This window comes from Hemitrygon akajei, chromosome 6, assembly GCF_048418815.1.
Source record: "Hemitrygon akajei chromosome 6, sHemAka1.3, whole genome shotgun sequence".
In the NCBI taxonomy this organism is placed as follows: Eukaryota; Metazoa; Chordata; class Chondrichthyes; order Myliobatiformes; family Dasyatidae; genus Hemitrygon; species Hemitrygon akajei.
Window position 1 is genome coordinate 131,762,816 of NC_133129.1, and position 12,561 is coordinate 131,775,376.

General features: G+C 39.0%; 1 protein-coding gene across 2 annotated transcripts in view; it reads right to left on the reverse strand.

Moving 5' to 3' along the window:
• The window catches only part of tkfc (triokinase/FMN cyclase), a 51,966-nt gene that overhangs the window by 31,654 nt on the left and 7,751 nt on the right, over positions 1 to 12,561 (reverse strand). For both annotated transcript variants that reach the window (XM_073049256.1, XM_073049257.1), the window contains exons 4-9: positions 8,824 to 9,005; positions 7,450 to 7,528; positions 6,367 to 6,456; positions 4,395 to 4,429; positions 3,670 to 3,754; positions 1,746 to 1,835 (exon numbers count right to left, since the gene is read on the reverse strand). In XM_073049256.1, the coding sequence (XP_072905357.1) occupies positions 1,746 to 1,835; positions 3,670 to 3,754; positions 4,395 to 4,429; positions 6,367 to 6,456; positions 7,450 to 7,528; positions 8,824 to 9,005 (561 nt within the window). The remainder of the gene's footprint in view (positions 1 to 1,745; positions 1,836 to 3,669; positions 3,755 to 4,394; positions 4,430 to 6,366; positions 6,457 to 7,449; positions 7,529 to 8,823; positions 9,006 to 12,561) is intronic.

Below are 12,561 nucleotides of genomic sequence, written 5' to 3' on the forward strand. Positions count from 1 at the left end.
GGAAGGGAGAGAGAGAGAGGGGGAAGAGAGAGAGAGAGAGAGGGGAGAGGGAGAGGGGGGAGGGAGAGGGGGAGAGGGGGAGAGGGAGAGGGGGAGAGGGAGAGGGGGAGAGAGAGGGGGAGAGAGAGGGGGAGAGAGAGGGAGAGAGAGAGGGAGAGAGAGAGGGAGAGAGAGAGGGAGAGAGAGAGGGAGAGAGAGAGGGAGAGAGGGAGGGAGAGAGGGGGGAGAGAGGGGGGAGAGAGGGGGGGAGAGAGGGGGGGGAGAGAGAGGGGGGGGAGAGAGGGGGGGGAGAGAGGGAGAGAGGGAGAGAGAGAGAGAGAGAGAGAGAGAGAGAGAGAGAGAGAGAGAGAGAGAGAGAGAGAGAGAGAGAGAGAGAGAGAGAGAGAGAGAGAGAGAGAGAGAGAGAGAGAGAGAGAGAGAGAGAGAGAGAGAGAGAGAGAGAGAGAGAGCCTGTGGTATGTCGAATTACTGGGTGAACTAGTTGTCTCTGGGGTACTGCAAGGCTGTGTCTTTATTGATTGCTGCACACTTGAGTGCTCGGTGGAGGGTGCTGATGCTTTTTGCTTGTGGGTGAGGAGGGGGTTGTTGCTTTGCTGCTGCTTGTGCATGGGAGGGGGAGCTGGGCAGATGGACTTCAGGGTTTTAACATTTAACTGTCATTCATTCTTTGGGGTACTCTGTTTTCGTGGATGTTGCGAAGAAAAAGAATTTCAGGATGTATATTGTATACATTTCTCTGACATTATATGTACCTATTGGAACCTATTTAAACAATCACTTGATTCTGGTATGGTCCCAGAGGACTGAAAGATTGCAAATATCACCCCACTCTTTAATAAGGGAGGAAGGCAAAAGAAGCTAAATTATAGACCAGTTAGCCTAACCTCAGTGGTTAGGAAAGTGTTGGAGTCTGTTATTAAGGCTGAGGTTTCGAGATACTTGGAGACTAATGATAAAATAAGCAAAAGTCAGCATGGTTTTGTAAAGAGAAATCTTGCCTGACAAATCTGTTAAGAGTTCTTTGAGGAAGTAACAAGCAGGGTTGATTAAAGGAGAGGCAGTGGATGTCGGTACTTGGATTTTCAGAAGGCTTTTGATAAGGCTGCTTAACAAGCTAAGATCCTATGGCATTACAGGAAAGATATTGGCATAGATAGAGGACTGGCTTACAGATAGGAGGCAGTGAGTGGGAATAAATGGGGCCTTTTCTGGTTGGCTACCAGTGACTAGTGGTGTTTCTCCGGGGTCATTATCCAAACTGGATATCTCAAAACTATTTTCCTATTTTTCAGTTCTATTCTTCCTGAAAGGAATCACCATTTTCTTTGCATTTTATGGCATATTATTTGTTACTATTTTTAATGTGTTCTGAATAAGCACAACCATACATCACCTCATATTTATTATACTGAAATATGTATGCCATTTCTTCAACTTTATTAATATAATTTTGTATTTTCTTGGTCTTCAGAATTAATAGAGCAAGCAGTTTAGCGTCATCCACAAATTTAAAATTGTACTTCAGTTTCCAAGTAAATAATGTAAATAGTTATCAACAGCGGTCCCCATATTAGATCGAACAGTACCTGCCACTGTGCACCAGTTTGAATAACTACTCTTATAACATAGTCACTGCTTTCTCTTTGTTGTCTAGAATGCTAATCATCATTCTTTTGTTTGTTCTTTGTGCACTTTTGTTTTAACCTTAGACAAGAGCCTCACATGAAAATCCTTAGTAAACTTACCCAGGTACTTAATTGCAGAATTGGCCACAATATTCAGCTCCAAGCAGGACAATCCTCCAAGATTGTTCACAATCAGCACAATATGATCTCCTAGAGGCACAGAGGAAAATGAAATGCAGCATAAGGAAAGCATACCAACAAGTTCAGCTGTAACTTGTGAAGCAACTAAAGACTATTAAAACCTCTCACAATCCAGGTAGGAACATCAATGTGGTGGACTTTAGGAGATCTAGGCCTCATATGGAGCCAGTGATCATTAATGGAGAATGTGAGGAGCAGGTTAAGACCTACAAGTATCTGGGAGTACAGTTAGACGAGAAGCTAGACTGGACTGCCAACACAGATGCCTTGTGCAGGAAGGCACAGAGTCGACTGTACTTCCTAAGAAGGTTGGCGTCATTCAATGTCTGTAGTGAGATGCTGAAAATGTTCTATAGGTCAGTTGTGGAGAGCGCCCTCTTCTTTGTGGTGGCGTGTTGGGGAGGAAGCATTAAGAAGAGGGACGCCTCACGTCTTAATAAGCTGGTAAGGAAGGCGGGCTCTGTCGTGGGCAAAGTACTGGAGGGTTTAACATCGGTAGCTGAGCGAAGGGCGCTGAATAGGCTACGGTCAATTATGGATAACTCTGAACATCCTCTACATAGCACCATCCAGAGACAGAGAAGCAGTTTCAGCGACAGGTTACTATCGATGCAATGCTCCTCAGACAGGATGAAGAGGTCAATACTCCCCAATGCCATTAGGCTTTACAATTCTACCGCCAGGACTTAAGAACTTTTTAAAAGCTATTATTAATGCTTTTTGAGATAGTGATTTAGATGCATATCATATTTTTTTACTGAGTTAAGTATTGTATGTAATTAGTTTTGCTACAACAAGTGTATGGGACATTGGAAAAAAAGTTGAATTTCCCCATGGGGATGAATAAAGTATCTATCTATCTATCTATCTATCTAACTTTAAAGCACTAAACAGCTCAGGGCAAAGCCTGTAACACCAAACTTTAGAATTTAGGAACTAATTCAGTACTTTGTATAACTCTGACAATAAAATAGTAACATTTGTTTATATTCTTTTAACTATTTCCACACAGCATCTCAATGACTGGTATGAATGCTTCAGTAAAGAAACAATTTGCTCCAGTCAAGCTACAGATATTCAACGTGCATTCACAATTTTACAACACAAAATCGCCTCCATCATCTTTCAAGTAAACATTCTATGTCTTTAAATATTCAAACCCATACTTTTAGAAAGTGAATATGAAATCTGGAAAATGAAAAGACTTTAGTCTCTCCCCATTTATCCTCCAAGGAAATATTTATATATTGTGCATAATAGTTCCCCTGTTCCTCCCTCAAAGGGACACCTGACACAGACCAGAGCCCTTCCTTTTCCTCAGACTTTTATCTGTAACCAGAAAATAAACACCTTCTTTACTATTACATTTTATATTTTGAATTAAAGTGTGGTTAATTCATGGAAGCAAATATTTTCTCTGGAATTTGTCTGAATTTATAATGCATCAACTCAAAACTATTGCTCAGAATCTGTAAAATTGGATTTGTAAACTTGCAAAACAGCATGAGAAGGCTTTGAGATATTTTCCAGAAAGTTCTTAGAAGTTAACACGAGGAAATCTGCAGATGCTGGAAATTCAAACAACACATAACACCCTCCTGACAAAGGGTCTCGGCCCGAAACGTCGACAGTGCTTCTGCCTGGCCTGCTGCGTTCCACCAGCATTTTGTGTGTGTTCTTAGAAGTTACTATTTTTTCTGGGTTCAGGTGTTGCTTCTTGGTGACTTCCATATTTTTCAGTAGTGATGAACGTGAGTAAAAGTATATCTAGAATGATGTAGGACTAGTACATTAAGGACTAGTGCTTATTCACTCCTTAACATAGAATTGGAGGAGTACTTACCTGCTTTCAAACTCAAATGAGATTCATTACAGGGACTTAGCATGTGATCAATAACTTTTTGTGTAACTTCATCAGCTGATACCATCTGCAGGAACAGGTAACAGATAACAAGTGAATATCTGAACAATCTAGAGAATTGAGTGAGGAGTCATTTACAATACAGAAACAAGATGCAAATGGCTGTACTTTGAAAGAGTTAGGTAAAAAGTAACAATAACAGAGAAAGAAAAACAAACCAATTTGCTTATAGCAAATCCCTCAAACAACATGCAATAACATCAATTGATTTTACTGGTTTAAAGTTCTTGGTTAAAAGTGCTACATCCACCCATACTCCTCCTCCCTCACCTCCATTCAGGGTCCCGGGTAGTCCTTCCAGGTAAGACAACACTTCACCTATGAAGCTACTGGGGTCGTCTACTGTATCAGGTACTCCTGATGAGGTGTCATCTGCATCAGTGAGACCCGTCCTAAATTGGGGAACCACTTTGTCAAGCAGCTCCGCACCATTGGCCACAAGCGGGTATTCCTGCTGGCCAAACATTTCAATTCCCATTCTGACATGTTAGTCCATGGCATCCTCTTGTGTCAAGATGAAGCCACCCTTAGGTGGGCAAAGATATTCTACAGAGATCTTTTCACATTTTGTTTCTTGTACTTTACACCAAATCTCAGAAATGAGGCTTCCTTCCCCAACTGTAGTTCACTATTTAAAGCTCTCTTACCTTTATCCGCTCAACACCAGCTTCTCCATGGATACCTAAATAAAGAATTAACATGGCCTCAGAATAATTGTTGTACTTATTTGTGCATTTCTACTCTCTCAATAAAATGTTGAGTTTTGTTACACAGAATTGCACGATGTTCATTCACCTTCTGATACCTCAATCTAAACAGCAACCTTTATATGCCTGAGTAATGACTGCTAAATATAAACAGAAGGGCAGAATCTAAGCCCAGCCCAGTCCACCTTGTTCCATCCACTGTCTGCAGCAATTCGTTTCCCAATTAACATTAAAAATCGGATCACAGTTGATAGTTGTCTAATATTGAGCCCAATAGTAGAGAGAAGTAGAAGAATCCATAGATGCCCTGGTCTAGCACAAGATGTAAATCTAATACTTTGACACACAAAACTCAGGAAAAAAAATGTTCTACATTGATCCACTGGGCCAAAATCTGATTGGGAAAGTACTCAAACAGACAATCCAAGTCATTCTTACAATAACCAAATCAATACATATCAGAGTACAAACAAATGAATTGGCTGTCCATTACACAATGCCTAAATATTTTATTCAAGTATCATTAAACTTAAAACTTTCATGTTAGTATTTAATCCCATACAGGAATGGGATTAAGAGCAACTATGCCAGATTTTTCCTCTGCTGATCAATGATTTTAGCTTAGTACTTAGTAAATTTAGATTATTGGAAGACAAATTATATTTAATAAATCTATTTGATTTTTTTCTCTTATAATTAGCAGAGTAGATAGAGGGTAAACAATTGATATGGTCTTTCAGAAGTTCTTTGATAAGGTACCACCTGAAACTAGACCACATGGTATTGGAGGTAATGTATTAACATAAATCAGAGATTGATTAATGGACAGAAACCCAAGACTAAAAGGAAAGTAACAGTTTTACATTGGAAAGCTCTGACAGGGAATGTTGTTGGTGCCCAGCAGTTCACAGATTTGGAGAAAGGGATTGAAGTTGATGATAAAGCTCAGTGGCCATATGAGCAGTGAGAAGATACAAAGAGGCTACAGGAGGATATAAATCTATATCCTATATCTATATCCAGGAGGATATCTATCTATCTATCTATCTAAACAGGCTAAGTAAATAAACAAGGGCACGGAGGATGAATGATTTGTTGGAACTGAGAGCTTTTGCTGAATAAATAGTAAATAGATGATACTGGTACTCAAAGGAATTTGGTTTCTTTAGGAAAGTTAACATGCAGGTGCAGCAAGCAATTATGAAATCTAACAGTATGTTTACCCATCTTACAGCAGAATCTGAATGCAATGGCAGTGGCTTCCATCTCCAATCATTTGGAGCAATTGTGGGATAGGATCTTGGCACTGGTCTGGTTTTTATCCATAGAAGGATACACTTGTGATAATTCCTGGAATAAATAGTTTGTCATTTGAGGAAAGATTAAGGAGACTAACTTTATACCTCTAGAAGAATGAGAGGTGATCTTATTGAAAGGCACATATTTCTTGATGAGTTTCTGAAAAAAAATATGATTTTGATGGTTCTCTGACTGGAACACAAGTCACAATTTCAAATAAGGAATGGTCATTCAGAAGAGGGAGGAGCAATTTCTTCTCTCAGAGCAGAGTGAATCTTTGGAATTCTCTATCCAACAAGTCTACAGAGACTCAGTCTTAAGGTATATACAAAAAAGAGATTTATACCTGTTTAGGTATGAAAGGAATCCAGGGATATGGAGTTAAGTGCATGAAAGTGGTGCTGAGTTGAAAGGTTCATTGAAGATCTAACAGAACAGTGGAGCAATATCAAGTAATGAATAACCTGGTGATGTGTCTATTTTATCATTGATTTCCTAGGTCCAGCTCCACGGCTTGTGTTCTACAAAGATAACTTTTTGCGACCAAATTTACTGTTCTACAGTATGTAATGAATTAGCAATACGAAACTTAGTTCTACGAACAATCTCTTACCCAGCCCAAGTTCCAGTTCATCAGCATCCAAATGGAAGGTTGGTCCAGATCCAGGGACACTACAAGGTGACAAACAAATTCCCATTGTACCTAAGGGCAAAAACAAAAAATATAATCAACAGAATATGCACATAATTTTGCTGCCAATGGATGCATAACATAGTGACATATATTCAAGTCGAAGTTAAGCAATAGCAGCTATTCATCCCAGAAACACAATAGAGTGCTAAAGATTTAGAAGAATTGAGGACTATAGGAACTTGCATGAAAATAGACTTCAGACCGAAGACTGGATCAGTCACAATCATATTGTATGATGGAACAGATTTAAGAATTGTAATGGCATATATTCCAGCTTTCAATTTGTTGGATTAATCTGTCTTCAATACGATCTACAAGCAAGGTCCAAGTCTAACGAAACCTAAGAGATAACTGAGCAGTGCATCATTAGGATGACAGTGCACAAGCAAAAAATATGGTTTCTAACTGCCCTCTATCTTGCCATAGATGAATATCACCCTTGGCAGATATTCAGCTGTGGCCTGCATCCTCCCACACCCACCATCCATGAATGGTATCTGGATGCAAAGTCAGAACACTAACAATGTTGAAATAAGGGATAAATAGCAATCTTTCGATTTCTAGAAGAATACATATGTGATGGATAAACTAATTCCATGTTCATGCCTTCGATGCCCTTTGTTTGAAGCAGTTCCCAGCACCCACTTTAGACTCTACAATATTATCCACACTGAATCTGCTCTATGGTTCTGCTTGGCAAATGCGCAAATCTCACCAATCTGCCTGGCAGATTATTCAAACCAACTGTTTTTTTTTTTAGTGTAGCGTAAACTTCAACAATCGCACAGAAATGTTTTCTACACTGTGCACCATGCAAGCATCATTAGAGGTAGCAGTGAAGTAAAAAACAATTACAGAAGCCGGAAGTCTCAAGAAAAAGTTGAAAATGCTGGAAATACTCAAAAAGTCAGGTTGCTGCATCTGCGGAGGTGGATCATTTTGATAAAGGGTCATGAAACTGAAAAGTTAACAGTTTCTACAAACTGTTTGGTTTCCACTTACCCAATTTACTTAAAGTGGTGTTCAGTTTCTCTAAAATTTCATTGAGTGACTTTCCCATTTCAGACATGGCCCCAGCTATCTGTCAACAGCAAAAATTAGTCAATTAAGAAGAGCCAATGGGGACTTAAATCTAAATACCTGAACATTTTAATTCTTTTTCATTCTTTTCTGAAAATATTTGTTTCCCTGATGGAGAAAAACTTTCAAAGGTTTTATCAATACTTCTCTCAAGTCATTACTTTATGATCAGAGGCAATCTCAAAAGACATCAGCAGTTGGCCTCTGGTCACTAACCAATTACTATTGCATAAGGAAGTATCCAATTATGAAGGGACATGGCAGCATTTTGTTTAACTTAAAGAGTCACAAGACAAGGAAGAATAGTTGTGCAACTTGTGACTTCTGGTGTGATGCCAGAGGAGAACATCATTGTCTGATTTGAATAGCTACTGCCACATTTTCAAATTTCAGTCTCTAGCTTCAGTCCTTTCTCAGTACAGCAAATCCCAACATGCAAGTTTTTAAATCTCAAAGGAAATGTTTTAAACTCAAATTTTCAAAGCACAAAATTCTCACTCACTGCATTATTATCATTTCCATTTCGTAACTTTCACTGGTATCCATTATATATTATCTGCTCATTTTCACCTGTTAGCATCAAATACTACACCTTCCATTTTACCATCATTTGCAATGTAACTGCCACTGATCGCGTTTCATGTAAACCTATTTTGTAAGAGTTACCATTTGTAGCAACTATTTATAGGCTACAAACAAATCTGGATATAAAGTTTGTTCTGAGACAGGAGGTGAGAGAGAAAACAGACCTAAAACAAAAGGCTTCTACTTCAACTTCATGCAATGCATTTATAAATAAAAATCATGGACACTGAACTGGATTCCAACAGAAGTTATTTCATATGTCTGGAACTTTCCATGTGTCACAGCTTCAGGTAAATGGAATACCTAGATACCCACATGATGTCTCCAGTTTTCATGAACAACATTTTTCTTAGAAATTCAATAGCTATTAGGCCAAGATATTTAACAGGGCTAAATCAAAGATCAGTTAATTATAACCTATCTCAACCCATTCTTAACAGAGGTATAATATTCATCAGTTTTAGTCCTTTGCCACAATACTGGTTTCCAAAAAAGGTCAGAAAGTTCCTGGTGATGTACTGAACTGGGTACGATGCATCACTTTGTAAAAATTTCCAGTCCCATTATGTGCCATTGATCTCTTGATAAATCAACAAGGCTTCAGACTTAAACATTCCACCACATGACCAAATGTTTATCTGCCTCTACCTTCAAAGTATTCAAAGGCTCTGCTTTAATAATGCTTTGAAGAGTTTTGGCAAATAGACTTACTTTATGGATAAGTACTGTGCCACACAAACCCCTCCTCCCAGCTTTCTTCTGCTTGGTAAAGGCACAATCATCAGCCACAATAACCATCTCCACAGGAATTCCCTTCATTTTTGTCTCTTCTAGAGCTAAACCGAAATTTAGCCGATCCCCTGTGTAGTTCTTGACAATCAGCAGTACACCAGCTGGGTAGAAAATACAGATAAATAGGTCTTTAAAATGCATCATAGTTGTCTTCTTAATCAACACAACTCCACAGCCAACCAACTAAATCAATTCCCTTCAGATAAATAATTCTTGAAGTTATTAATGAATACAGAACCTGTTGTGCAAATAAAAGTAATGTCCCAAAGCATTGCACAGAAGCATTATCAAAAGGTAGAGATGACACAGTTTAGAATTGGGCCATCAGTCAACCAGAACAGCTGCTTATTTTAGAAAACTCATAAGAACAAAAACAAATGGAGAAAATAGCAAGGTTTCCCTTCATTTAATCAGCACATTATACCACTTAATAGGGACAGGAAACTGTTGCCAAACAGTTTCCAACTCATGTTAATCGCATGGACTTACAAGGCTGTTTAGATACCACACCATGCAGCGAGGTAAGCTTTTAAATAGCATCAACTGCATGAGCTTATCTTTAGAAAACAAGGTTCAAAGTAAATTTATGATCAAAGTACGTATATGTTACCTTACACATCCTTGAGATTTGTGTACACAGTAAATCCAAAATCAATCAATGAAAGACCACACCCAATAGGGCAGACCAATAACCAATGTGCAAAAGACACCGTACTGTGCAAATACAAAAGAAGTAATAATAACAAATAAATAAGCAATAAATATTAAGAACATGAAATGAGTCCTTGAAAGTTAGTCCACAGGTTGTGGGAACAGTGCAGTGATGGGGCAAATCCTCAGTTTCAAGAGCCCAATGGTTGAGGAGTAATAACTGTTCCTGAACCTGGTGATGGGAGTCCTGAGGCTCCTGTACCTTCTTCCTGGTGGCAGCTGTGAGAGGAAAGCATGCCCTGGGTGGTGGGGATTCCTCATAATAGAGGCTGCTCTCCTGCAACAGCACTCTCTGTAGATGTGCTCAATCGTGGGAAGGGCTTTAGCTGAGAAGGACTGGGCCGCATCCATTACTTTTTGTGGGGTTTTCTGTTCAAGGGTATTGGTGTTTCCATACTAAGCTGTGGTACAGACCGTCAATATACTCTCCACGACACATTTTAGATGAATCTTCATGAACTTCTAAGTAGAGGCGCTGCCATGCTTTTTTCAATTGCACTTAAGTGCTGGGCCAAAGACAGATCCTTGGAAATGATAACACCGATGAATTTGTTGACCCTCTCGGCTTCTGAACCCCCGATGAGGACTCTGGTTTCCTTCTCCTGAAGTCAATAATCAGCTCCTTGTTCTTGCTGACATTGAGAGATAAGTTGTTGTTGTGGCACAACTCAGCCAAATTTACCATCTCTCTCTGATGTATATGCTGATTTGTCACCACTCTTGATTCAGACAACAGTGATATCATCAGCAAACTTAAATATGGCATCTGAGCTGTCCTTGGCCACACAGTCGTAAGTATAAAGCGAGTAGAGCAGGGGGCTAAGCAATAGCTTTGTGGTGCAGCTGTAATGATGGAAATTGTGCAGGAGATGTTGGAGCAGCAATTTTTGTCACTGATAGTTGATAAGAATTAAGCAGTAAGACAATTCTAATCTGTTTTTATCACCATGGTTTCAAGTATTCAGGTTTGGAGATGTCAGAAATTATCAGGAGTGAAAATGAAATGATTTCACTACCTCAACAAATAAGAAACTATGAAGAATTTGGAAGTATCAATAATCATCTTGAGTGTTACAATGAAAATGAAGATTTGGAGGATGCAATAGTTGACAGCAGTTTATCATCTGCACTCTGTGAATGCAATGATTTTGTTCATTTATAATTAAAAGAATGTGATGCAGATGAATTCCTCGGTTGGTAAGTATTAGAAACTATCACACAGTTTAATAGTACTGTACTAGATTTGGTAGTATTCTAATTTGTTCTGTATTTCATTTGAATATATAATTTTCTATGCAATGTGTCTTTCTTATACCTTTATAACAATTTCCATGAAACCAGCTAATTGGGGTACTGCTTATTGGGTCAAAATGAACTGATCTCAATATGTCCCAATTAGCCAGAATCTACTGTTTTAGAAAATGCCAGTAGAGAGCAGTTGATGTTATATCTGAAGGAAATGGATATATTAAAAAATTATAAAAGACCATAATCATGTTTGGAGCTGGCTACAAATTTTCTTGCAGAAGGTAGCTGTTCTCAGCTGATCATGAAGACAACTCTTCTGCTTCTACAAAATATGCTTCTGCAGACCTCAGCTACCATAATATATGATCTCCTTGGTTGTTTTAATTTTAACCAAAAATTCTAATTATGGCCTTTTGAAAATCAACCTCTATCACTTCCAACTTTAACACACCTTCAACTCTGTTCCCACCCACCCACAGTAATCTTCCATCACATTATCAAGTGTCTGTCTATCTTTATCTTGAAAATATTCAATGGTCTGTTTTACTAATACTTTGAAGAGAGGTATAGTACATAAACTTACTTTACGCATAAGTACTGTGCCACACAAACTCCCTCCTCCTGGAAGAAGTGGCAAGGCAGAGGGGGTCTTAGCAACAGATATTAAGCAAGGGAGAACAGAGAAGCAGTAGGTGTAGTACCAAAGAAGCTATGAGGAAGCAGCAAGATATAAACATTTGCCTTAAAATATAGTTAAAAATATCAGTGCCTGGTACTGAAAGGGGTAACAGAGCATCAGAGCACAGCTTACATCAGATACACTGAGCTCAGCACAGAAGAAACCCTGGAGGAATATAGGAAATCCCAGGGTAAAATAAAACAATTAGAAAGGAATAGATATGGTATGAAAATATATTAAGTAAAATTTAAAAAAAATCCAAAGCTGTTTTGTAAGAGGATAAAACCGCTGAAACTGGAAAGGGTGCAAAGGAGCTTCACGAAAATGATTCCAGGATTGAATGGCTTGTCATGTGAAGAGTGTTTGATGTCTTTGGGCCTGTATTCAATAGAATTCAGAAGAATGAGGGATGACCTCATGGAAAACTATCAAATGGTGAAAGGCTTTAATAGAGTGGATGTGAAGAGGATGCTTCTAAAACTAAAGAACACAGCCTCAGAATAAGGGGTGTCCTTTAAGAACAGAGATGTGGAGGAATTTCTTTAGCCAGACAGTGGCGAACCTGTAGAATTCTTTGCCACATGCAGCTGTGAAGGCCACATTTTTACATATATTTGATATATATTGATATATTCTTGATTGGTCAGACGATGAAGGAATACTGGGAGAAGGCACGTGACGGACAGGAAAATTGGATCGGCCATGATGAAATGGCACAGCAGACTCGATGGGCCAAATGGCCTAATTCTGCTCCTATATCTTATGGTCTTATGATAACTAGAGAAATAGTGAGGCACTTAAGGCTATGTGACGTAGGTGCAGAATAGGGCCACTTGACCCAGAGTCTGCTCCGTCATTACATCATGGTTGCTTCGTTATCCCTCTTAATCCCTTTCTCCCTGCTTCTCCCTGTAACCTTTGTCATCCTTACTAATCAAGAACCTTATCGACCTCCACTTTACATATACCCAATGTCTCCACAGCTGTCTATGGCAGCAAACTCCACAAATTCACCACCT